We start from the raw sequence: 25,682 nt of genomic DNA on the forward strand, positions 1-25,682 counted from the left end.
GTGGGATATTTGTAGTGTAAATGTCAGGACCAAGGAAATTGAGATTCGGGATTAGAACCAAGGAGAGAAGAGCAGGGTCAGAACCAGAGAGGGCATAAATCTAGGGGTCAGGACCAAGGAGAAACGGCCCCGGTCAGGCTGAGTTGGCAGGGGTCTGAAGTCAGTACCACGGAGAGCAGAGCTCCCCGCTGGCTCTTTGCAATTTGTGGGCTTAGTGAGAGTAATGATGCTAGTGGTGTTGAGACAGAATAAAATATCATCCTTACCATTCAGGACTTTCCATTCTGTCCCTTCCTTGGGGCATCACATGTAAGATAATTCTACAGTGATTTAAAATCTGCAAAGTACTTCATGAGAGATAGGTAAGTATCATTATTTCCATTTTCCTGATGGGAAAAACGAGTCAGAGAGATGAAGTGACCTCCCTGCAGTTATACAATTTGTCAGTGGCAGAGTCTAGATTCCAAGTTAGGGCTCTCAATTCCACATTGAATGAAAGTCTACAAGCAGGAGTACCGGTTAGAAGACTACTGCAGTAGTCCAGGTGAGAAGGACTGAATTGAGCATTATGGGGTAAAGGCAAGTGCATTAGGTCAAAACTTGGGCCTAGGTTCTACTCCCTGCCACTCATTCAATATAACCTTGGGCAAGTCATTTTCCATTTGTGGGCCGCAGTTTTTCCATCTGTAAAATATGAAGTTTGGATTCATTGTCCTCAGATGCTCTTTCCAACTCTACCAGTAAGAGTCAATGATTGTAAGAGAAGATAGGATGGAAGAGAGATACAGTGGAGGCAGAGCCTGCAAAACTCAGAGACTGATTACGTGTAAGGAATAAAGGAAAGGAAAAGACTTTTCCTGCCCAAGTGATGAGGAGGATGGTGGAAACAGCAATAGGGAAGTCAGGAAAGGGGGCAGATTTTGAAGGGAAAATGATGAGGTTAGTGTTGGACATATTGACCTCCAGGGGTGACATCAAGGCTCAGATATGTGGCAGGCAGTTGGAGATAGAGGATGGATCTGCAGAGAGATGTCAGGGCTAGAAATACAGATTGAGTAGTTAGTTATCGAAACAGAAGTGAACATGAGATTATCAAGGAATGGAGAAAGAAGAGAACCGGCCTAACCACTGACCTTTGGAAAGGTCTGTTCCAAGGACATAAGAGGAGGAAGTGTTAGTTTCAGAGAGAGAGGTGGAGCCATTGGAGAGGTGGGAGGAGAACCAGGAGAGGGCAATATTATAAAAGACAGTGGAAGAGAGAACATTCAGAAAGGGGTGGTTGTGAGTCAGATGCTTTGGAAAGTAGGATGAGGACCAAGAAGATTGGATATGATGACTAGGAGGTCCCTGGTCACATTGTAGAGAGCAGTTTCAGGTAACTGGTAAGGGTAGAAGCTACGTTGCAGGGGCTGAAGACAGTGGGTGGAGAGTATGTGAGACAGGGTACATGAAGAGACTGTCAATGATGAGGAGGAGGGAGATGGTTCAGTAGCTTAAGAAGGTTGCAGGGTACAGGAAAGGCTTTTTTCTTTTTTTAAGATTAAGGTGGCTGGAATATGTTTTTGGGCTGAAGGGAAGGAGCTACATGAGGAGAACTTGAAGAAGCAGTAGAAAGAAGAGAATGACTGATAGACTAAGGGTCTGGAGGAAATGGGAGGGAATGGGATCGGGGACCAGGAGGGGAGGTTAATCTTAGTGAAGAGGGAGACTTGAAGGAAGGAGGAGAGAACAAGCGTATATATATTTGTAGACAGAGAAGAAAATGAGGAGATCTAAATCTAATAAATTTGCTTTTGGTGAAATAAGAAATAAGATCATCTACTAGGAGTAAAGGGATGAGGGTCAGAAGGAGAAATGAAAGAGGCTTGAAGGCTTGAGGGAGAGAGAAGGAGGTTCGAAATAACCTATGGTGAATGGAGGAGCAGGTAGCAGTAATGAGGAAATATCTCTCTCTCAACCCTCCCCTCCTTCCATGAGTTTGGCCCCTAAGACCCGCTACTTCCTTCTGGGCTTATGCCAGTCCTAGAGACCTGTATAGAAGATTTAAGAACTGGAGTCCTTAGGCAAGAAAGGAGAAACTTCTGGATTCAGTTACTGAGCATCAGGATGCTCTAGAGGGAGGTCTTCCAGGTATGGGAAGCTGAGGAGACCTGAGTCCTCATCCACTCCTTCCCCCATGCCAGGAAAGTGGCTCAGGTCCCCAGACTGGGGGTTTGAGATTATCCAGAAGTGGAGGTAGTGTGTGCAGCCCCTAAAATTCGTGATCCTTCTCTTCCCTGTGTTATAGACCCTGCCTGTGGGCTCCCAGGTTTACACAGTGAAAGCAGAAGACCCGGACACGGGGTTAGGTGGCGTGGTGAACTACACCATTCTTGAGGTGAGTCAGGCAGGGAGCAAAGGTGTTCTGAGATCACCTAGGGTGGGAGGGTCATTCATGAGCTATGGATCCATGTGACAACAGGAATCTTCCGAACCCTACCTGAAACAGAGACTTGGGTCTGTCCCAGGAACCAAAAAGCTGGATTGCTCCTTGTATGACCACAAGAGGGCAGTGTCTTCCCACACAACTAGGTGGAACCAACCCTGGGGTGTGGAAGGGGAAGAGGCACTGGGAGATGTTCCTTCCCCCTACATTGGACAGCTTCAGGGCTGTGAGTGGGCAGGAAAGAAGGAGGAGTATCTGGTGGGTGAAACAGAACAGCTCAGGGGAAATGGGCTCTAGCACCAGCTCACTCCCAGTGACTAATCAACCTGACTCTTCTGAACTTCAGTTTCTCCATCTGTATAATGAGGGAGTTGGATTAAATGGTCTTTAAGGTCCATCCCCAGTCTGACATTCTAGTTCTCTGTTTTAAGGACTCTGATACCTCTCACATGCCATAATTCTATCTTTATCCTCTGAGAGGAAGATCCCTCAAAAAAAATCACAGAATCATCTACTGTCAGAGTGGAAAGGACCTTAGAGAGTAGCTAATCTAATTAAGTGACTTGCTCAGGGTTAGAGTTTAGATTTGAATATAAGACAGAGGGTTTAGACCTAGAAAGGACCCTAGAGACCTTGGACTTCTTTATTCTACAGATGAAGAAAATGAGGCAAAGGAATGGGAAGGGACTGGCTGGCCACAGGGCAAGTCATTGGCAGAACCTGAAGTAGTGCTCAAACCTACCTATTCCCAGCCTAGGTTCAGAGTAGAGAGACTAAACCGAGTACTAGGACCAGAGCCATGGGAAGAATTCGTGTGTGTGTGTGTGTGTGTGTGTGTGTGTGTGTGTGTGTGTGTGTTTGTGTGACAAATTCTGTACTGAAGTGTGGTGGGGATGGGGGTCGGGCAGAGGGCAATCCAATTTCAAGTGTGTCCTTGCCCCATACCCCACCATGATTGTGGGGATAGGCCCCACTGAAATTGGACTGAGACAGTTACAAGCTGGGTCAGTTCAGACAAAAAGAGGTGCTGAAGTAAAATTTGGGGAAAGGATCAATGCTGGGGGTACCCCCCCATCTCCCCTGACATTAGTTCTCCAGGTCCAAGACTCAGTTAGATTGTCTGGTTAGTTATGACTCTAATCAGGACTCTTATGTTCTTGTCTCAGTTCCAGCTAGGGCATATGGGCCTCCGACATTTTCTATTGATCCCCTAATAGTTTGAGTTCATGGGGTGGGAGCAATGAGAGTGGCTGCCAGTTGGAGGAAGGAAGAATTGACTATGGCTCTCTGTTCAACTTCAGAGGTTTCTAAGACCTGGATGGGAGAGATGGAGGGCAGTGTGTTGGGTGGGAGCAGAACTAGAGATAATGAGCTTCTGGCAAAAGAAGGAAAGCGAGGCCAGCATCCTTGAGCAGCCTCAGAGCTGACTCACCTGGGCCCAGGCCTACTCTCCTTCAGGGCCCAGAGCAGTGGCCTGCCCTTGCCCCATGGTAACTGGGCTCAGCTCTCTTGTTTGATTTCTATTCTCACCCCTGTGTCAGGTCCTCCCCAACACTGCAGAAAACCAGAATCTCTTCTCCATCCTGCCCAATGGAACTATCATCCTTGAAGGTCCTCTCAGCTACAACAACAAAAGCACGTTCTACCAAGTGAAACTGCAGTCCTGTGTGAGAGCAGACTCTGGTCTGGGGGAAGGGAAACTTTTTTGGGGTGGAGTGAGGACTTCCTAGGGGCGAGAGAGGATTTCCTGTTGAGAAGGAGCCTGATTAGAGTGCTCTAGCTGGAAAGCTGGGGATAGAGGAGGAAGTGGAGGGGGTAGAATTAAGGAGGTCTCACAAACAGTCCTGTGCCACCATTCTCTGCAGGACCAAGATGAGGAGAAACCACTGTGTTCCCAAGTAGTCTTCCTAACAGTCACAGTAATTGACCTTCCAGATCTGGACCCAGAGTTTCTCCAGGAGCCTTACACAGCTTCAGTAGGAGAAGATGCAGTTGTGGTGAGGCAGGGGCTGGGAGTGGGTAGGTGGGGGGACCTTGGAATGGGGTAGTCTAGGTCTTCCTTGGGATCTCCCTTCTGATTAGGCTGGTGACCTCTCCTTCCAGGGCACCTCAGTATTGACCTTGAAGACTGTGGATGGAGACAAAGGCATCAATGATCCAGTCAAATTCTCCATCTCTAGTGAGAAGACAGTGGGCCTGCTTGGTCTTCCTTTTCTTCCCTCCTCTTTATGCCTTCCCCTTTGTCTATTTCTTCCTCCTCTCTTCCTTTTCCTTCCCCTTCCCCTCTCTTCCTCCATAGACTAGAGCTGGAAGGGAGTGGAATGGAAAAGGGATAACGTTGAGAACACCTTCTTGGGATCATAGACTCAGGATCACTGAGATTTAGAGGAAAGAAATGGGAAGAGAAATGACAGAGGGTTAGTAAACAGCAGGGCGTCTTCCCTACATGCCCAGGATCCTGCACTTGGCTCCAGGATGCATGCCCATAGTCCCTCTCCCTTGGGGAATCTGCTTGGTTTGGGGATGGAGATCAGGCCCTCAGTCTGCCAGCCCCCACCCCCTCACCTCAGCCTTCCTGCTCAGATTCTACAAGGCCTTGGTTCAACATCAGTGAAGAGGATGGGGTCATTGAAGTGAGCCACCCTTTGGATCGGGAACTACTGCTAGATGAGGATGAAGAGGTGCTCTTGGAGGTCACGGTGAGCTCACAGATGAAGAAGGGACACAGACCCTACACAATCCCAACTAGAGTTGTCTATTTTTGCTGGCTACTGAAATCTTTTTCTTTCCTCCTCTCCTTTTCCCTTATCTCCCTCCACATCTCTCTGTGTCAGTGAAGAAGTGGGCATTGTCTGTGGGTATTATTGTAGACAGGGAGATAGAGAGATAAATACATAGAGCATTTATTAAGTGCTTACTATATGCTAGGTACTCTTCTAAGAATTAAGAATACTAATAAAAGCAAGCAAGACAGTCCTCATCCTCAACGAGTTGGCATTCTAATGGGGGAAGACAACACATAAAGGGAAGTTGGAAAGGGTTTGGGGGTGAGGGTGGGGGGTACGCACCTGGTGGCCTAGCATGGAAATAGATGTTCTGGGCAAGATAAAGCAAAAACTTTATCTATCAGAGCTAGGGTCCCAGGAGTGGAGTCCAAGGTTCTGGGAAAGAGGGTCAAATTCACTATCTCCAGGGAAATTTTGTAAGAAGAATACTGTCCACTTGTGGGATGCTTGGAAGTTATTTCTTTGGGAGTTGGATTTGAGCTATGGGTCTCTGAGGCAGTGATAGACTTGCAAACATGGAAGACTGGCCCCATACTTGCGTGGAAGGGGTCAGCTCCGACCTCACTTCCTTCTATCCCCCTCTCCTCTTTGGATAGGAAGAAGTTGGAAGTGGTGGCACTAGAGGGCAGTGTTACACATCCAGGCCAGGCTTTGGCCCTATTAGATATGGGCAGGTCTCCAGAGCCCAAACAGTAGGCTGGCCAAATTGAGGAATCCTGGGATAAGGTCCTGGGGCTGTGTAATTCAACACTTCTGTGTTCTCTAGGCTTTCTGTAGTATAAAACCCATTTGCAAAGCCTACCTTTTGCACCTTGGTGAAGAGGAAGGAAAGGGCTGTTCAGATCAGGCTAGATATTGACTTCTTTAGAGTTGGAGACAGATACTTACACTCACTTATTCATTCAACATTTATTAAGAGTGTGTGTCCACAGAGGGGTAGTTAAAAGGAAATCCCAACAACATTCTCCCTAAACGTCATAATCAACAATTCAAATAAACAAACATTTAATAAGCAACTGCTTTGTGTGGACCCCTGTGCTGGGGGCTAGGGACGATTTAGATGAGACACGGTCCCAGTGATTTTTTTAAAATTATTTTTTCCTAATGAACAAAAAGCTATTTTATCTCCCTCCTATCTTCCCCCCTCTCTATTAGAAAAAGAGAAGAGGAAAACAAAATCCTTGTGACAAATATTCGTAATTAAACGAAACAAATTATCATACTGGCCATGAAATACATGTTTCAATCTGCACCCCGAGTCCATTATCTCTCTGTCAGAGAAGTGTAGCAAGCTTCATCATTGGTCTTCTGGAATTGGGAATGGTCATTGTTCTTAATTAAGTCTTTCCAAGTTGTTCGTCTTTACAATGTAGTTATTGTATAAACTCTTCTGGTTCTGTTTACTTCATTCTGCATCAGTTCATACATGTCTTTCCAGGTCTCTCTGGAGCCATCACTTTCATCATTTCTTATAGCACAATAATATTCCATTAGTCCCATATGCCATAATTTATTTATCTATTCCTCAATTGATTTGCATCACCACTTCAAAAAGAGCTACTATAAATACTTTTGTATACTTAAGTCTTCCCTCTTTGTTTTCTTTTGAGTATAGGCCTAGCAGAGGTTTTGTTGGGTCAAAGGGTATGCAGAGTTTACTAATTTTCTGGGCAAATTGCTTTTCAGAATGGTTGGACCAACTTGCAGCTCCACCAACAGTGAATTGAAGTGTGTGTTTTTCTGCAGTCCCTCTACCACTTGCCATTTTCCTTTTTTGGGGGAGGGGGTTCAACTCTGCCAGTCTTATGGAGGTGAGGCAGAAACTCAGATCTGTTTAATTTGCATTTTAAAAATTTCTTAGTGATATGGAACATTTTTTCACATGGCTGTTAGTAGCCTGAATTTCTTCCTTAGAAAACTGTCTATTCATGTCCTTTGACTACTTATCAACAGGGAAATAACTCTTCTTTTTATAAATTTGAGTCAATTCTGTATGCATCTTGGAAATGAGGCCCTTATTGGAGCAACCTGCTGCAAAGATTTTTTCCTCCAGTTACCTGTTTCCCTTCTAATTTTAACTGTATTCGTTTTGTGTTTGCAAACCATTTTAAATTTTAGATAATAAAATTGTCTATTTTTATCTTCTGTGACCCTTTCCATCTTTGTTTGGGGTCCCTGTCCTCTTGAAGCAGGGAGGTGGAACACAAATAGGTAACTGTAATATAGAATATCACATGGTTAGTGTACTAGAACGAATAGGAATTCAACAGATGAGGAAGGGGGATGGAGGGCCTCCTAGGCACAGAGAATGGCACAAACAAAGGCATGGAGTCAGGACAAAACAACAAAAGGTCATAGATGTAGAGCTGGAAGAGACATTGGAGGCCATCTGGTCCAAACCTCTCATTTTATAGTTGAAGAAAATGAGCCTCAAAGAGGTTGAGTGACTTGCCTAGTGTTACACAAGTAGCAAATGGCAGAGCTGTGATTAAATCTAGCTTCTTTTTTTTTGTTTTTATGTCATTTTTTATTAAGTTAATTTGTTTATTTTTAGTATTTAATATTCATTTCCATAAGTTTTAAATTTTCTCCCTCTCTCTCCCTTCCCCCTCCCCAAGACAGCCTGCAATCTGATATAGGCTCTACATACACATTCCTATTAAGCATATTTTCACCTTAGTCATGTTGTGTAGAAGAATTAGAATAAATGGGAAGAACCATGAGAAGGAAAAATGTAAAACAGAACAAAACAAAAAAAGAAAATTGTCTGCTTCGATCAGCATTCAGACTCCATATTTCTTTCTCTGGATGTAGATGGCATTTTCCATCATGAGTCCTTTGGAATTGTTTTAGGTCCTTCCATTGCTGAGAAGGGATAAGTCTATCAAAGTCAGTCATCCCACACTGTAGCTGTTACTGTGTACAATGTTCTCTTGGTTCTGCTCACTTCACTCAGCATCAGTTCATACAAGTCGTTCTAGGTTTTTCTGAAGCCCTCCTGTTTATCATTTCTTATAGCACAATAGTGTTCCATTACATTCATATACCACAATTTGTTCAGCCATTCCCCAATTGATGGGCAACCCCTCAATTTCCAGTTCTTGGCCACCACAAAAATAACTGCTGTAAGTATTTTTGTATAAACCTAGCTTCTTTGATGACAAAGCCAGTGCTCTTTTCACGCTGTATCATAAAAGCCTTAGAACACAGGGAATATTCTAGGGGCAGAGAGTTGTCTAGTCTGCTGAAGAAACTCACTGGCCTCCTTGCTCTTCCTTGAACAAGACCTCCGTCTCCAGACTCTGAGCATTTTCACTGGCTGGCTGTCCCCTATGCCTGGAATTCTCTTTTCATCTCCATCTCCTGGCTACTCTGATTTTTTTTTTACAAATCTTAGCTAAAATCTCACCTTCTTCCTGAAGCATTTCTTGCTCCCTCTTAATACTAGTACCACTTTCTCCACCCTCCACTCCCACCCACCCCAGCCCTTGTGGATTATCTCTTATTAATTTTGCCTGTATCTAGTTTGTATATAGTTCTTTGCATGTTGTCTCCCCCATCAGACTGGGAGCTTCTGGAGACCATGGACTGTTTGGTTTTTTTTAACCTTTATTTGTATTCTAGTGCTTAGTATAGTATGTTGCACAAAGTAGGTGCTTAATAAATGCTTATTGACTTACTGTAGAATATAGTTCATGGAGGGGAGTAATATGAGATAAAGCTAGAGGCTAGATGGTACTAGATCATGGAATACCTCGAAGGCCATGTTGAGGAATTAGAACTTTATTCCAAAAGATATCAGAGGTCAACGATAATTTTGGAAGAAATGAGTGTCATGATGAGGTCAGCAAGACAGAAGAGGTTATGAAGGCAAGCAGGATAGTAGGAAAAAGAGTTGAAACTCTGGTCAGGAAGGAATCTGGATGAATCCCTTTTCTCATGGGCTCCCACACCCTCCAGCTCATAGGATCATAAGATTTTGAGCCAGAAAAGACCTTGTAACATAGGATGTTAGAAAGGGAGGGACCTTAGAACACAGAACAGAAAATTAGAGCTTTGGGAGAAATTGGAACGTTGAAGGTCAGAGCTAGAATGTTAGTGACCATCTTGTTTAAAGCTCTCATTTTGTATGGGAGGAATTAAGGCCCGGAGAGGGAAAAGTGATTGACTGGGGTGCCGTAGAGAATAAGTAATTAGCAGAGGTGGGATGTGAGTTCTAGGTCCTTTGGCTTCAAAGTCAGTGTCCTTCACTATGCAGCTCTACAATTTTTGATCCTACCCTAAATTATTTATTTATATGACAAACCACTCTCCTAATTGCTTTCTTTACTTTAAAAAAATGATTGATATCTTTTGTTTTTACATCACCTTCATTTCTGAACATATCCCTCCTTCTCCCCCTTCCCATGAAATCATAACTTGTAACAAAAAGAAAAATAAGAAAACAAAGGGCAGTTCAACTGAGTCTGACAATATGTGCCCAACTATGCACCTCTTGTTCCCCACCTCTGCAAAGAAGGGAAGTTCATTTTCTTGTTTCTTCTTGGGAGATAGGCTTGCTTATTGTAGTCACACGACATTGGGGCTTTGTTGTCGACGTCCTTTCTGACTATGTTGTTTCCTCATTGGTTACATTGCTTTCCTTGGTCTTTGTACTTTACTCTGCATCACTTTCCAGAATTCTTCCCACAGCAGCCCATAGTTCTCATGTGGAGCTGATAATGAAAATAGTCTTTAATACATCAAAAGATCTAACACTGCCTAGTGGATTGCATGCTGGAGCCAGGAAGACCTGGATTCAAATTTTGCCCCCAGTCACTTAGTAGCTGGGTGCCACTGAGCAAGGCATGACTTCTGGTTTCCTTATTTGTGAAATGAGGGAGTCAGACTGAATGGCTTCTAGTGTCTCTTGCAGCTCTGAATCTATGAGTTGTGATTTCACTGATGTGGGAACCTTATTTCACTGACACAAATCTCTCTGTACCGTAGCAAGTGGGTGGGGGAGTGCCGTCTTGTGGTCACCTTCACTTCCTCTGCCCTCTCTGAGCCTCTCCCCACATTTTATCTGCAGGCCACAGAGATCCATCTCAACATCTATGGGCAAGAGGCTAAGGCCAGGACCTGGGTTACCATAAGGGTGACGGATGTGAATGATCACACCCCTCAATTCTACAACTGCACCTTGCCTGACTGTGATTTCTCTGATGATAAGGTGGTTTCCACTTTTAGTGGCTATGTGGCTGAACACTCCTCCGCCCGAGTGCCTGTTAGCGACCTGTCCATGGTGGCTTATGATCCAGACAAGGTAGGCACTGTTCCTATGCTGCCGGCCCAACTGTACTAATGCTTCCCTCTGTTTCCTCTTTGAGTTCTCTTTCTTGGAGCTCTCTACCCCTCCCTTGACTGCTAACCATGCCCTTCATGTGAGACCATGCAGCAAGTTAGGGGAGGGGTAGGATCTTTGGGAACCAGCTGGAGGCTCCCTGGTGAGGTAGATGGTGATGGGTGGAAATAGATGGAGGTTTGATGGGGGGTAAATGAGAGTGGATGAATATAGATAATAATAAATGGTGTTGTGTGGGAGTTGAATGGAATGTTCGTAGATAATGGTGAATGGTGGTGGCTAGGATATGGGGGTGAATGAGAGTGTATGAATGTAAATAAATGTTCATTTAATTGAATTGGGTAGAAGTGAGATTCATTACTATTGTTGTTAAATAAGGATAGACTGGATGCAGGAAGGGAACCCTAACAGAACCTATATCTTTCTTGTTTCCAGGGTCTCAATGGCACTTTCCTGCTGTCCCTGTCTGGCCCTGATCACATGGCTTTTACTGTGTCCCCTGAAAAGGTGGTGAACACAGGAGAGGTACAAGTGTTGGTCTGGCAGTCTAACCTTGTGGATTTTGAGGTGAAGCAGACAATGGAGATAGAGGTGAGAGATGGTGGGATTGCTTAGTGGGCAGAGGGGCACCTAGCACCATAGAACCATGGGTTTTAGAACTGAAGGAGAACTTAGAGATCACTGAGTCCACCCCTCTTTCTACAAAGAGGACAACTGATGCAAAGAAAGGGGGAGTGGCCATCCCAAGGTCTCATAGTGAATAGCAGAATCTGGATTAGAATTCTGGTCTTTCTGACTGCAAATGTGGTGATCTTTCTCCTTCATTGTGCTAATTTCTTAATACTTGTTTCCCTTGAGGCAGATCATAGCCAATGACTCTAATAGCCACATGGCCTCCACTGCCAAGATAATCATCTATGTGGAGGATATTAATGACCATGCACCTGAATTCAGTGAGAGCCAGTACATTCTATATGTATATGAGCACTGCCCAGATGGCACGGTGGTTACCAATGACATCAAGGTGAGAGATGGAAAAGGAGAACCAGGGGCTCCCTGGGGTGGAGGGTGGACATGAGGAAAGGACTCCCCTGACCCCTAGGGCTGGCCCGGGCTAGCATTCCCAGTTATGGAGAGAATTAGTGTTTCTCAGAGTGTCTATGCTTGAGAAACATGGAGCAAGGTATAGTGAGAGTCAGCAAAATCCAGGAGAAAGAGTGTGCAAGTGTGTGTGTGTGTGTGTGTGTGTGTGTGTATAAATGAATGAGAGTGACAGACAGAAAAGCAGCAGGGAGATAAAGACAGGAAAAGCCAGACAGGCAGACTCAGAAAGGATGACAGAATCACAGACTCAGAATCCGTGAATATCAGCTTTGAAGGGCCCTCAAAGGACATGTAGAGGAAGCCAAATCGGAGCCCAAATCCCCACGCAACATCTCTAATAAATGATCGTGCAGCCATCACTTGAAGACCTCCAGTGATGGGAAAACCACTATCTCTTGAAGCAGTCCACTCTACTTTGGGACAGCTCTAGCGCTTAGGAAATGTTTTCTTCTCAAGAAGAGAAATCTGCCCCTGGTCTCTGGTGCCAAGCAAAATGAATACAGATTTTCAGATATTTGAAGACTGTATTTACGTCCCCCTTGTTCCAAGTCTTCTCTTCTCCAGGCTACGCATCTGAGTTCCTTCAGCTAACCAATACATGACATGATCTCCAATCTTTTCGCCCTTTCCTGGACATACCCTAGCTCTCCAGGAGTAGAGGATGGGAGTCATTGGGCAATAAGGTATGGGAGATTTGGCTAATTTATAGGACCCTTGGGATATATTTATCTAGGCCACAGACCCTGATACTGACTGGCGAGGACGCATCACTTACCAACTTGTCTCAGGGAACAGGTATGTACCTGTCCAGCTTCATGGAGTTAGTGGGCTCAGGGGTCGAGTGGAGTCTGGCCCTTCAAGCCAATAACATTCCTATTGAGTGAGAATAGGTAGGTTTTCCTCATTCCCAGCAGTCTTCCTCCTTCCCCTCTAATCTGGCCGCCATAGTGCGGGTATCTTTCAGGTGAACTTCAGCTCTGGAGAGATAACAGTGAAGAATGGCAGCCTACTGGACCGGGAACTTCAATCTGTCTACTACCTCACATTGCTGGCCATGGATGGAGGTAACCTGACGGGCTCCACCCTCCTGCAGATCGTCCTGCTGGACATCAATGACCAAGCCCCTGTGGTTACTGGTTCCTACAATATCTTTGTCAAAGAGGTGACCGATGACGTCTCAGTGACCATCCAGGTGAGAGCTGGAAGTGGAGAATTGGAATAGGCTCAGCGATGGATACTGGGGCAGATAAAGATCCATTGCTGGGGAGAAGGAAGTGAGACCCAGGCACTGGGCCTTAATCCTATTGAGAAGAATTTAGATTAGACATTTGGAGGAACCATGAAATTCTCTGAATTTCCTCAAGCTCTTTACAGAAGGGAAAACTAAGATTACGTAGCTTGGTGATTCAGTAGATAGATCATTGGACCTGGGAGTCAGAAGGTCTGAGTTCAAATTTGTGACCCTGGAGAAGTCACTTAACTTCTGTCTGCCTCAGTTTTCTCATCTGTAACGTGGGAGTAATAATAGTACTTGCCTCCTAGGGTTATTGTGATTATCAAATAAGTTAATATTTATAAAGTACTATGTAAACTTTTAAATGCTACATAAATATAAGCTATTAAACTGAGGTATGGTTAAGTCCAAGAAACTTGTCCATTGCCATTTAGCTGCTGAACCAGGATTCTGACCACTGACCCGTGTTTGTCTTATTGCTGAATGGGCTGTGAGGTGCTGTCATTCACGTGAGACAGTTACCTGGCGGGTGGTGTGGAGCAGAATCAGGCACAGCAATGGTTCTGGGTAGTGACCTCCCCTTTCTTCCTTTCCTCTTCCCTCACCGTGAAGGCCTATGATAATGATGAACCTAACACTAATAACAGTGAGATCCGCTTTAAACTCCTGCCTGGGCCCTATAGTAACAACTTCACCTTGGACCCTGTCACTGGATTACTGACGAACCAGGGACCCCTGGACCGTGAAGCCATTGACCCCGACCTGTCAGGAAAGATCGTGCTGACAGTGCTTGTCCATGATCTAGGCATTCCCTCGCTCAGCACTACAGTCAATGTTACCATCAACGTAGAGGTAACGGAGTGGGGGGAAGAACCATCCCTCCTCCCACTGGTTTTAGGCTCCTATAGCCTTCCTTTGACTCACTGCCTTCCATTCTCTCCCTGTAATTTAAAGGTTCCAGGGACGGGGTGGGGGAGAGGTCTTAATTGCTTTGGCCTTAAAATGTCCTAGATGTAGAAAGTCCTGTTTTTTAGAGGCTGTGAGTTATGGGTCAGGAAAAGGCATCTTGGTTGGGCCCTTGCCCACTCTCAGTTTCTTCTGTAGCCCCCTTCCCAAAACCCACTGAGCTCTTGCCAACTCTGCCACAATCTTCATGCAGAACAGAGTATATTCATCTCTACCAATGAGGAGAGAGTCCCATACCAGTGGGCTTTGGGACTGGGCTTACACTTCCATTTAATTGAGCAACAACTCAATAAACCCAACCGATTTATTAATTTTATTTATTAATTGCTTTCATTAATTTATTAATCACTTAGCATATATAATATCCCATGCTAGACGCTAGGAACACACAGACCATAATAAAGCCATACCTTGCCCTCAAGGGGCTTGCGTTTTGCTGAGGGAAAGCAAAATGCATGCTGATCAGTATACATGGGGATACATGGTATTACAAAGGTAATTTTAAAAGCAAGAGAACACTGACAGCTGTGTGAGTGGGTGGGTGTCAGGGAAGGCTTCACAGGAGAAGTGGCATCTCAGCTGAGCCTCCAAGGAAGCTCTAAGATTCTGAAGGGCAGAGATAAGTAGGGAGAACATTACGGCCTGTGTGAATGTATGGAGATGGGGGGGGAGGGTCTCATGGCAGGTTTGGAGAACAATCAGCATTCCAATTTGGGAGGAACATACTGTGCATAGAGGGGAATGAAAGCAGGCTATATGCAGACTGTAGAGGACTTTAGATGCTTCCCTGAAGAAGTTTGCATTGTATTCAAAAGGTAAATAGGAAGCCACTTGAAGGTTTTTGACCAAGGGAAGTGACCTGGTCAGATTGGCACTTTAGGAAGATTATTTTGGCAACTATGTGGAGGATGGATTAGACAGAGAAGACACTGGAAGCTGGGGGACAGGAGGCTAATATAATAGTCAGTATGACAAAGGCCTGAAGTGTGTCAGTGTCCATGTGAGACAGAAGAGAAGGAGATATGAGATGTACTGAGGAGGGAGTTTGGCGGTGCAGTGGGTGAGAGCATTGGACTTAGAGCCAAGAAGACCTGAGTTCAAATCCCATCTCAGACACTTATTAGTTGTATGAGAATGGGCAAGTCACTTAATCCCTCTCTCAGCCTCAGTTTCCAATTCTATAAAATGGAGATAAGACTAGCACCTTCCTCACAGAGTTGTTGTGAGAATCCAATGAGATAGCATTTATACAGTGACCATAGTGTGCTTTGTAAATGACGGTTATCACTATTTCTGGGTTAGTGGGAAGATATTGATTTTAAAAAATATGTTATTTTTCCCCAATGACACGTAAAAGCATTCTTTTTTCAAATTTTGAGTTCCAAATTTTCTCTTCCCCTCCCTTCCCTCATTGAGAAGGCAAACAATTTGACATACATGTGTAGTCATGCAAAATACATTTAGTGGGAAGATATTTATATTCTCAACAGAAATTGGGAAATTAGGAAGAGGGGTGGGTTTTAGGAGAAGACAATCAGTTCCATTTTGAATATGTTGAGTTTGAGACATTTGCAAGATATCCTGTAGAAAATGTCTAGCAGACAGCTGATGATATGAGATGAGAGTTTAAGAGAGAGTACGGTTGAAGATAGAGATTTGGGAGGCACCTGAGGAGATGATTAGTGAACACATGGGAACAGATGAGAACATCAAAAGAAAACACAGAATGAGTAAAGAGCCCACAATAGAGCCTTGGGGGACACCCACATTTGGGGAGCAGATGATGGATGATGTGACAGTAAAAGATTCTAAGAAGGAGTTGTCACAGAGGTAGGAGGAGAGATGAGAGAGAGCACTATCTTAGAAGCCATAGGAGGAGAGAATGTTCAAAAGGAGGGACCTCAGGACAGATGATGCCAATTCTCTTAGTGAATACCTCAATGCTGACTGTGTGCAGATCACACATGGTCCCTGCCCTCACAGAGCTTATGGTATAGAACAGAAGTAAGATGTAATCATGGTCAACTATGATATACCTTATCTGCTACATGTGTGCTCCTAGACAAGCCACTCATTTTTTCTAGATCACAGATTTTTCTAGAACATCTAGATCTAGTCCTTAACTTTTCTAGATCATCTGTCAAATGAGAATGTGGGGCTAGATGATTTTTTAAAGTCTCTTCTAGCCTTGCCATTCTATTTTTGAATTTCCAATACTAAGAGCTATATTAAAGGCATCATAGAAGTCTCAGGGGGAAGGTTGGGGAATAAAAAAGTGGCCATTGAGGGGGTACATATTCTTCTCTTCCTTTCCCCAGTTCTGGGATCCTTTCTAACTCCTGTATCTCTGATCCTGGTTCCTTTTTGGTTTTCTTAGAAGTATGGAATATATACAGTTGGTGGGAATTTTAGATCATTGACCGACAGCCAAGGGGAAAAGGGTCTGTTGGAAACGGGGGAGGTTGTATCCCAACCTCACCTCGTAATTAGTGCACAACCCACATTTGGTCCACAGCCTCTTTAATATGTTTCTACTTCGTTAAATTTAACCTTTATCTGCCAGTTACCCTCCAAAACATCCTCTATCTGCAGGATATCAATGACAACATGCCTGTGTTCGTTCAAACCACTTATGAATTCCACGTAAAGGAAAGAGAGAAGGGTGAGTATTACCCTCCCCCGCTTTCCAGAATAAGGGGCATGTAGGTATGTGTGTAGGAGAGGGATGAGGGGGAGGGGTGGAAAGAGACTCTGGATTTAGAGCCTTTGTGCTTGGGATCCAGAAGTGATTCGCCAAGTCATAGTCAGTATGTGTCAGAGGCAGGACACAGCTTAAGTATCTTTTCTGCTATTTATTACCTGTGTGATCTTGAGGAAACTACTCTCCCTCTCTGAGCTTAGGTTCTCTTATCTGTTAAATGAGGATGGTAACAATTGCATTATGTAATTCACTTTTTAAATCTTAAATGTCTCTCAACATGAGAAACATTCTTGTTGTTCAGTCATTTCAGTTGTGTCTAACTCTCTCACTCCATTTGGGGTTTTCTTGGCAAAGATACTGGAGCGGTTTGTCATTTCCTTCTCCAGCTCAGTTGACAGATGAGGAAACTGAGGCGAACAGGGTTAAGTGACTTGCCCAGGGTCACATAGCTAGTGAGTGTCTGAGGCCAGATTTGAACTCAGGAGGACAAGTCTTCCTGACTCCAGGCTTGGTGTTCTATCCACTGTACCACCTGGCTGAGAGACATAATAATGTATGTTAATATTATTATATAATATAATAATAGAGAAACTGTGGCATAATGGCTAAAGAACCACCCTAGAAGTCAGGAAGCCCTATGTTCAAGTCCTGCCTCTGACATACCCTGGCTGAGTAACTCTGGGCAAATCACTTAATCTCTCTGTGCTCTAAGTAACTAAGTTGCAAAGAAGGTGCTGACCTGCATTGGTAGAAGCTTCCTTTACCTATAGCACTGAAGTCACAGGGCCAGTCCCTATCCTAGCCAATGTAAGTCTCAGCTTTCTAAATCCCTGGGAGCTCAGGTATCTGCCATCTTGCCAACATTCCTGGTCCAGCATATCTGGGCTCATTACACACAAGAGTTGAATTGCCTTGAAATTCCCAAGAATGGGTGGGTGGGTGGGTGGGGGGAAAGAATGACTTAATTCTTGGGCCAGGGATCATCTCCTAGTGCCTCAGGTTTGGGTTCAGGAAGCGCCTCCCAGTGGCTTCCAATGAAATCCATCCCAAAGGACTGGATCCCAAATCAGGGTGTGTGTCCCAGTGACCAGGTAGGTGGCTGAAGGTCTTTGGAGAGAGACAGAAGCTTAGTTTCCTCCTTGGGCCTGGCAGGTGCATATTTGGGCTTGGTGGAGGCCTGGGATGCTGACCAGACAGAAGTCAACAATCGTGTCACCTTCACTCTGACCGGGAATGGAGCCAGCAACTTTGTGATCCGTTCCACGTTCCTGGGCTCAGGCTGGAATCAGGCGGATTTGTCCCTGGTCTCAGATGTGAGCCTAGACTATGAGACACCACCCAGTAACTTCACATTGACTGTGTTGGCACAGAATCCAGTTGAGTCTGAAGGGACAGGGTCCGCCACAGTGCTGGTGATCACGGATGATGTGAACGACGAGGCCCCAAGCATCCTGGCATCCTCTTTGGAGGAAGTCAGTGTGTTTGAACACCGAGGCAATGACGATGAGCTTGTGGCACATGTGGAGGCTCAAGATCCTGACACAGATGCCTTATTGGAAATCCGTCTTCAGGACATAGGCTGCTTCAAGAAGGGGGTTAACGTGGGTATTGTGTGCCAAGACTGGTTCAGGTTGGTCCCCAATGGTAGTGTCTATATCAATGACGGCTTGGCCATCGATTATGAAGTCTGTGACCTTGTCAGCCTACTCCTCCAGGCCTGGGATCTCCATACAGCTGAGGGTTTTCCTGCCAACAGCCCTAATGGTAAGGGCTCTGCTCAGGCAGGCACAGGGAGAAAGGTGAATGGGGGAAGCTAAAGGTGAAGTAACTCTAGAGTGGAGAGAGGAGAGAAAGAGCTTCGAGACACCAGTTTTAGCCTTTCTATAGGACTGAGTCTCTGTCTTCTGCTTTTGCAGAGACTCTTCCCATCGCTATCTTGGATGTGAATGACCATCCACCCCAATTCCTGCCTTTGGATGAGACATTTGGTGAGGAATAGCCACTTTCTCTCTGTGCTGTGGATCTCTCTATGTCTGGGTCCTTTTGCTGCTCCGCGGAGGGGCCTCAACCTGATTAGTCCAAGACCAAGAAACTGTGATGAGGAGGCAAATTTGAGGAGCTTCCTTCCCCCTCAGCCCAGCCTTGTAAGTCAGGATGGCCTGTATTTAAGGCCTACCTCTGACATACACAGGCTTTGTGACCCTGGAGAAGACACTTAACCTCTCAGTTCTCTAGGAAACTCTAAATTGTAGAGAAGGTAGGAAGCTGCATTGATGGAGGGAGTTGCCTTAACCTAGAGTTCCCCATATTAGTGAAATCACAAGTCCAGCCTCTCTCCATACCACTATCCTCCCACCACCATCCCCTTGCTCTCCTAATAGGATGCACCTTGCATCTCGCCCCCATGTCCTGGCATCTGCTGACTCTATTCATCCTGTCTCCTCTCTGTAGTGGTCATACCAGAAATTCTCACTCCGAATCAACAGGTGGCTTCTGTGAAGGTAAGAGGCCACTCCTTGGGACCTTAGGGCTCAGCCATTTAAATCTCTCAGAAATAACATGATGGATGCATTGGAAAAAAATTTTGGTCTAGGAGTCAAAAGACCTGGGTTTTAGCTCCCCTCTTCCATTGATTCTCTGTGTGGCTTTAGACAAGTCATTTCCGTTGTAAAAAAAAAAAAAGGATTGGATTTGATGATCTTTAGGTTCTCCTTCAGTTCTGGGGGAACCATGACACTCTGATCATGTGGCTGCTGTCCTCCCCATCCCCACTGTTTCCAGGTCTCAGACTAGAATGCCCCAGACTACACTACCCTGTGTTACTCTTTTTCACAGGCCACAGATGAGGATGATGGGGTCAATGCAGTCCTTTCCTTCTTCATTGACTGGGTGGAATTCATCTCCAAGGATGGTTCTAGAATGACCTTTGAAGGCCTATTCCGGATCAAGTCTTCATCTGAGGGCGATATATACACAGGCAGCATAGAGTAACCTGGGGAAGAGGGCTTGAGAGTTGGGAACTGAGGAGGGTTAAGCGGCTTTGTTGTGGGGGAGGGATTATCAGAGCTTTCCAACAGTGGAATGGAGGGGTGGTAATTGGTCACTGAAGAGGTCTTCAGGTGAAGACTAGGTGACCACTTTTAAGGGAATATTTTAGAGGGAATTCCCATACAGATAAGGGTTGGCCTAGATTGCCCCTGTGGTCTCTTCCAAGTCTGACATTCTTTGGTTCTGGGTTGCTTTGGTAGGTAGTGAGGTCGGTCCCTGCAAACATCCAAACAGAAGCTAGGCATTGAGGATACCATAAAGGGTTTTCTTGCATTGGGTGGGACACTGGATTAGGCCACTTTGGAGGTCCCCTGTAGCTTTAAGAGACTATCATTCTAGGTGGGCAGAGGACAGAGGAGGAGGAGAGGACTAATTGTGAAGGGGGGGATTTTCTGAGCATGGTGGAGGGGAACACTTGGCCCTAATCCTGAGTGGGTACTTTCCCCAGGGTGGTGACATCCCTTGACAGTTACCTCCAGGGAACCTACCAGTTAACAATCAGAGCTCAAGATAACCCTAGTGAGGACTCCCCTCTGGCAACCAACACCTCCTTGAATGTGAGTATGAGCCCTCAGTCTCCCTGGCCTTACTTCCCTTCCAAGACCTTTGGCCTGCTAGCTCTTTAGCCCCACCCCAGGCACTGTCCCTCTAAGTGGTCAGCCCCAACAAGCCTTCAGTCCCATGGTCTTCTCTTTCCTGACCCCCATTAGCTCTTCACTGTGGACGAGACCCATCGTCTGCGGCTTGAGTTCTCATCGGAAGCAGCAGAAGTGGGAGGCAATGCTAACGTGATCAGAGCGTACGGTCTGGGGCCAGCCTTCAATCTCAGGGACCCTTGGGAGGAAAGGGCACCAGGGAGGGGAACAAGACCCTGCCTCTGTGTGTCCAACCCTGAACAGGCCTCAAAGCCAATCCCTATCCACGTCCTTCCCTTTACTTCTGCGCCTCCTTCCCTGCCCCATCTCAGTTGATTCCCTGCTTCAGTCGGGCCCTCGCTTCAGTGTCCATCCTCAGTCTTGACCCTGTCTGTATCTCTGTGCCTGTCCCTGAGCCTGGTACTGTCAGGATCAGGAGGTGACTCAGGCCATTCAGGGCCCAGTCGAGGTGGCTCCCAGGTTGTGAGCTGGGACCAGGGCTAGCCCTGGAGGGATAGAGGTGGCACAAGCTCCTTTTTTCTCTCCATTGGTCTCTGCTTGGCTTGCAGTGCCCTGATGGCAGCAACAAAGACCACAGTCTACATCGTGAGCATTAAGGAGATTGAAGGCGCAACCTCCAGGTAGATGCTTCGAGCATAGAACAGGGGTTGGTGCTTCATATGGGATAGGGTATGGGAAAGGCATACAAGGAAGGCGGGCACCTGGAGGTCATAGATGCTGGATAGAGACAGGAGTCAGGGTGGGGAGGGGCAGATAGTGATCCTCATCCTAAGACCAAGATATTCAATAACAATGCCAGCCACTGCTTTCCTTCTTCTCAGGGCTTCCTCAAGGTCTCTGACCATGAGGAAGTTTGGCCCTTTCCACCTTTCAGTAATTCCCTGGGAGGGCAGGATTCATTCCCTATAATTTGGGCTTCTGCTTGCTTCCAAGCCAGCCATTGTGGCCTGGGCCAGCCACTGCAGCTTTAGCTTCAGGAGCTTTCCCCAGAGCCCTTTTCTCTAGACATAGGGGATGCAGAGTCACAACATCTCAACGCTGGAGGCACCCCAGAAGGGTACCTCGTCCAATCTGGACTTGAGCAAAAATTCCTGTCCACAGCATTCCAGAAAAGCGATCAGCCACTCTCTGCTTAAAGATTTCCAGGGATGGAGACCTCACTTCCTCGTGAAGGCACCCATTCCACTTTGGGATGGAAGTTCTCCCTTGTATTGAGCCTAGATGTCTCTCCCTGTAGCTCCCAACATGTAAGACACTGGATTAGGAGTCAGGAGGTCTATACAAATCATAGCTCAATCACTTACTACCTGCGTGTGGCCTTGACTAAATTATTTCATATCTCTGGGCCCCCATTTCTTTTCCAATACAATGAGGGAGTTGGACTAGAATAATGGGATCCTAGATTTGAAGGTAGCCTTCAAGGCCCATTCTAGCTCTAAATCCCATTAATAACTGGAATAACAAGAGCTAACATTTATGTAGCACTTACTGTATGTCAGGCACTGTGCTAAGTGCTTTACAGTTATTACAACTATTATCTCATTTGGTCCTTACCACAACTCTGCAAGGTGGGTGCTATTATTATCCATATTTTAAAATTGAGGAAACTGAGGCAAACAGAAGTTATGTGACTTGCTCAGGACCATACAACTACTAGTGTCAGGGGCTAGTTCTGACCTCAGGTCTTCTTGATTCCATATCAGGTGAGCTATCTGCTGTGCCACCTAGCAGTCCCATGGTCTTTTATTTCAAAACATCACATTTGTTTTTTGTTGTTGTTTAGTCACTTTTCAGTCATATCTGACTCTTTGTGACCCCCTTTTGGAGTTTTTTTGGCAAAGATACTGCAGTGGTTTGCCATTTCCTTCTCCAGCCCATTTTACAGATGAGGAAACTGAGGCAAACAGCATTAAGTGACTTGCCCAGGGTCATACAGCTAGTAAATGTCTGAGGCTGGATTTGAACTCAGGTCTTCTTGACTCCAGATCCTGTGCTCTATTGACTGTGTCATCAAAGTATCATAGAACCTCAGAACTGGGAGTTTATTTAGTCCAGCCCATGCCTTGAAAGGAATGCCCTCTGTATTCTTGACAAGTGGACGTCCAAAGTCCATTTGAAGATCTCCAGAAAAGGGAAATGGCTAATTCCAGAAGTCACATGTTCTTGTCTTAGTCCTAATCATAAGGAAGTTTTACTGAAAACTGAGCTGATATCAGCCACTGGGCTACTTCCCTACATTGTTTGGCCCCTGCTCCTTCTGGCTTGGTAGCAGAACAAATTTTATCTTTCCCATGTCAGACATTCAAATACCATTCAAAGACAGTTTTTCGATTCCCATTTCTCCAATGGAGCTGTGACCTCATCAATGTGGGCAATCCCTCCCACAATTCTATATCACCCACTCCCAGGTTCCCTTGAGGTCTCCTCTTCTATAAGCTCAATATTTCTAGTCCCTTCAGCTAATCCATGTATAAGAGATGGTCTCTAGCCCTATACCCATGATGATGGCCATCCTCTGCACCTCTTCCAGCTTGTCAATGGCCTTCCTCAAGTGTAATGCCCAGCACTTTAGCTAGAATGCTCCAGAAGTAGCCTGATGAAGGTCAGAGAATAGCAAGGCTGGACAAAATCTCTTTATTAAAGTAGCGTAAAATGCATCCAAACAAATTCAGTTTGTTGAACAAGCTACTGAAACTTACATTCCACTAGATGGTCATGTGCAAAGATGACTATGATAGAAGGTAGGGTGGGGTAGGGAAGGAAGAACACAAGCATTTAAACAAGGTACTTAATTAATCACCTTCTATGTGAAGGTAGGGTGGGGTAGGGAAGGAAGGACACAAGCATTTAAACAAGGTACTTAATTAATCACCTTCTATGTACCAGGCACTAGGCTAAGTACTTTACACATATTATCTCATTTGATCCACACAACAGCCCAGGGAAGCACCATCATTATCCCCATTTTGCATATGAAGAAAATGGGGCAGATAGGTTAAGTGACTTGCCCAGGGTCACACAGCCAGCGTCTGAGGTTTGATTTGGCCCAGATTTATCCTGACTCCAGACTCAATGTGCTATCCACTGCACCATGTAGCCGCCTCTAGGGGGCAAAGGAGAGATCCAGGAATAGTTCTCTAGGAAACTTGAGGAGAAAAGGAAGGTTTCCTGGCTACCACTTCACACTGGTGGCTCGCCTTGAACTTGGAATCCATTAAAATCCAAAATTCCTTTTCACATGAACCATGGGCTAACCAAGGCCCTCCTCCCAGCCAGCATCAGTTTCTCTTCCTTTTCCAAAGGCCATGGGTACTATAGGACCCTGCTCGAAGGATCCCCCAAAGAGACAGTTACCTTCCCGAGACCAGTTCTTCCACCTGAAGGAGAGAAGTCCTGGATCTCATATGCTACCTCCTGGATCCTCTGTGATTCCAATGCTTATCTTAGGCACTTAATCAGCCAAAGACCCTCAAGAGTCTTTAGATGCCTTGTTAGGGTCTTCATCTAGCTTTGGTGCCAAGAGTCAGGTCTTACTAACGATATTGTTAAACAGTCCCTGCCCTCAGGATGCCCATAGTCCAGGAGTAGAGATAAAGCATAGGCATAAATAACTAGCATAAGGCAGAACAAGGAGGCATGATTTGGTAACTGTCTATATAAAAAGGACCTGGCTGGGAGGAGAGTCTTACTGGACTTCAAGTACCATGAGTCCACAGTGTAATATGATATGCAAAAGGAGAAAAAAATGGATTTGATCTTAGGATAGATTAATAGAGCTGTCCTGTCCAGAATGAGAGAGGCTGTAGTCCTGATGGTCTCTGCCTTGGCCAGAACACATCTGGATTGTCTTAAGTTCTGGGCTTTTCATTTTAGGAAGGACATTGACAAATTGGAGCATGTATAATCAGAATGATGAGAGGTATAGAAATCAGGCAAGCATTGGTCGAAGGAACTGGGGAGGTTATACTTGGAGAAGACTGGAATGGGGGGTAGAGTGTGACAGCTGTGAAGAGCTGCAGTGAGGTTGAAAAAGATTCAGCTAGTCCTGTTTGGCCCCTCAAGCCAGAGCCAGGAACGATGGGTAGAAGAGAGTAATTTAAAGCTAGAGAGAAGGAAGAACTTCCTCACAAAGAAGATAGGAATGGGCTAATTTGGAAGGGAGTGAGTTTTCTTTCACTGGAATTTTTCTAGCAGAGCCCTATGACCTCCGAGTTCCGAGTCCACCCCTAGATTCTAGAATCCTCTGACACCCTCCCCGTGTTTTAACCTCCTTCTGTCTATGGTTCTCTCAGAGGTAGGGGCTTAACTTATATGGATGCCTACTTTGTGTACAGCAATGGAACAGCGTTGACCCTCAATGATCTCAACCTGTGAGTTGCATGGGTGACTGAGGGCTGTGGGTGATGGTGTATTTGTGGAGGGGAGAGGCCACAGGCTTGCAGGATGAGATCCAGCTTCCTGCCTCAGGGAAAAACAGAGTCTCCAGTCCCTTGAGCAGGAGCCTAAATGGTCTTCTCTTGGCCAGATACATCCGGGAGGACCAGGAAGTGTTAGCCACACTGCTACAACTTGGGCTGGTGGTGATTGTGAGTACCCTTTAGTCAGGGAGAGAGGAGGGAGGGGTTGGAAGGAGGAGCTGGAGGGAGAGCAAGGGGTAAGAGATGGGAATTGGGGAGTAGAGGAAGGTTGTCAAGGATTGGAGCTAGTGGGAGAGAAGGCATAGTGGACACGATGAGAGTTGGAGGGAGATGGGGAATGGGGGATGGGGATAACAAAGTCCTTCTGACCTTCCAGGGCTCTGGGGAGGAGATAAAGCAGGACAAGGACAAGGAGTACCTCAGCATCATTGCTGGGCTAGGGGGTGCCTTGATACTTCTTATCATCATCATGACCATATCATTGGTGTGCACCAGGAAGAGGTAACCTGGGGGTGGCAGCCTTGGGAGCCTGGCAGCCTTGGGAGCCCTGGGTTGCCCCTGTTTCTCATCTCTGAAAACAGATACCCTGCCTCTTTTCCCCACCACCACACCTCCTGTGACCCGACTTCCTTCTTTCCTCATCCTCAGCTACCAAAGGAAACTTAGAGCTGTGAAGGCTGCTAAAGAGGCCAAGAAGACAGTCCCTGGATCTAACCTGCAGGGCCTCATAATCCCTGGGACAAACCTGTTTAATTCAGAGAAGTGAGCAGCATCCTTGGACTGGCTGGGTGATGGTAGTGATAGAATTGAGAGTAGGGGTGGAGACTGCTTAAAGCAGGAATGGGGAACTTGCAGCCTCAAGGGCACATGTGGCTCTCTAAGTCCTCAAGTGCGGCCCTTTATCAGAATCCAAACTTCACAGAACAAATCCCATTGATAAAAAATTAAACCCATTAATAAAAGGATTTGTTCTGTGAAGTTTGGATTCAGTCAAAGGGCC

The 25,682-nt window shown here is 45.7% G+C and overlaps 1 protein-coding gene across 1 annotated transcript in view; it reads left to right on the forward strand.

The window, feature by feature from the left end:
• CDHR2 (cadherin related family member 2) overlaps window positions 1-25,682 on the forward strand; it is a 64,192-nt gene that overhangs the window by 33,293 nt on the left and 5,217 nt on the right. Inside the window, exons 7-29 of the mRNA XM_036751318.1 lie at window positions 2,288-2,377; window positions 3,967-4,092; window positions 4,291-4,422; window positions 4,529-4,604; window positions 5,009-5,124; window positions 10,283-10,516; window positions 10,991-11,146; window positions 11,418-11,579; window positions 12,393-12,454; window positions 12,608-12,851; window positions 13,506-13,745; window positions 16,452-16,521; window positions 17,713-18,324; window positions 18,477-18,548; window positions 19,012-19,061; window positions 19,396-19,547; window positions 20,057-20,165; window positions 20,319-20,407; window positions 20,813-20,884; window positions 24,557-24,634; window positions 24,790-24,850; window positions 25,059-25,183; window positions 25,331-25,444. Of these exons, the coding sequence (XP_036607213.1) occupies window positions 2,288-2,377; window positions 3,967-4,092; window positions 4,291-4,422; window positions 4,529-4,604; window positions 5,009-5,124; window positions 10,283-10,516; window positions 10,991-11,146; window positions 11,418-11,579; window positions 12,393-12,454; window positions 12,608-12,851; window positions 13,506-13,745; window positions 16,452-16,521; window positions 17,713-18,324; window positions 18,477-18,548; window positions 19,012-19,061; window positions 19,396-19,547; window positions 20,057-20,165; window positions 20,319-20,407; window positions 20,813-20,884; window positions 24,557-24,634; window positions 24,790-24,850; window positions 25,059-25,183; window positions 25,331-25,444 (3,242 nt within the window). The remainder of the gene's footprint in view (window positions 1-2,287; window positions 2,378-3,966; window positions 4,093-4,290; window positions 4,423-4,528; window positions 4,605-5,008; window positions 5,125-10,282; window positions 10,517-10,990; window positions 11,147-11,417; window positions 11,580-12,392; window positions 12,455-12,607; window positions 12,852-13,505; window positions 13,746-16,451; window positions 16,522-17,712; window positions 18,325-18,476; window positions 18,549-19,011; window positions 19,062-19,395; window positions 19,548-20,056; window positions 20,166-20,318; window positions 20,408-20,812; window positions 20,885-24,556; window positions 24,635-24,789; window positions 24,851-25,058; window positions 25,184-25,330; window positions 25,445-25,682) is intronic.

The sequence above is a fragment of the Trichosurus vulpecula genome, chromosome 3 (assembly GCF_011100635.1).
Source record: "Trichosurus vulpecula isolate mTriVul1 chromosome 3, mTriVul1.pri, whole genome shotgun sequence".
Taxonomy (NCBI): Eukaryota; Metazoa; Chordata; class Mammalia; order Diprotodontia; family Phalangeridae; genus Trichosurus; species Trichosurus vulpecula.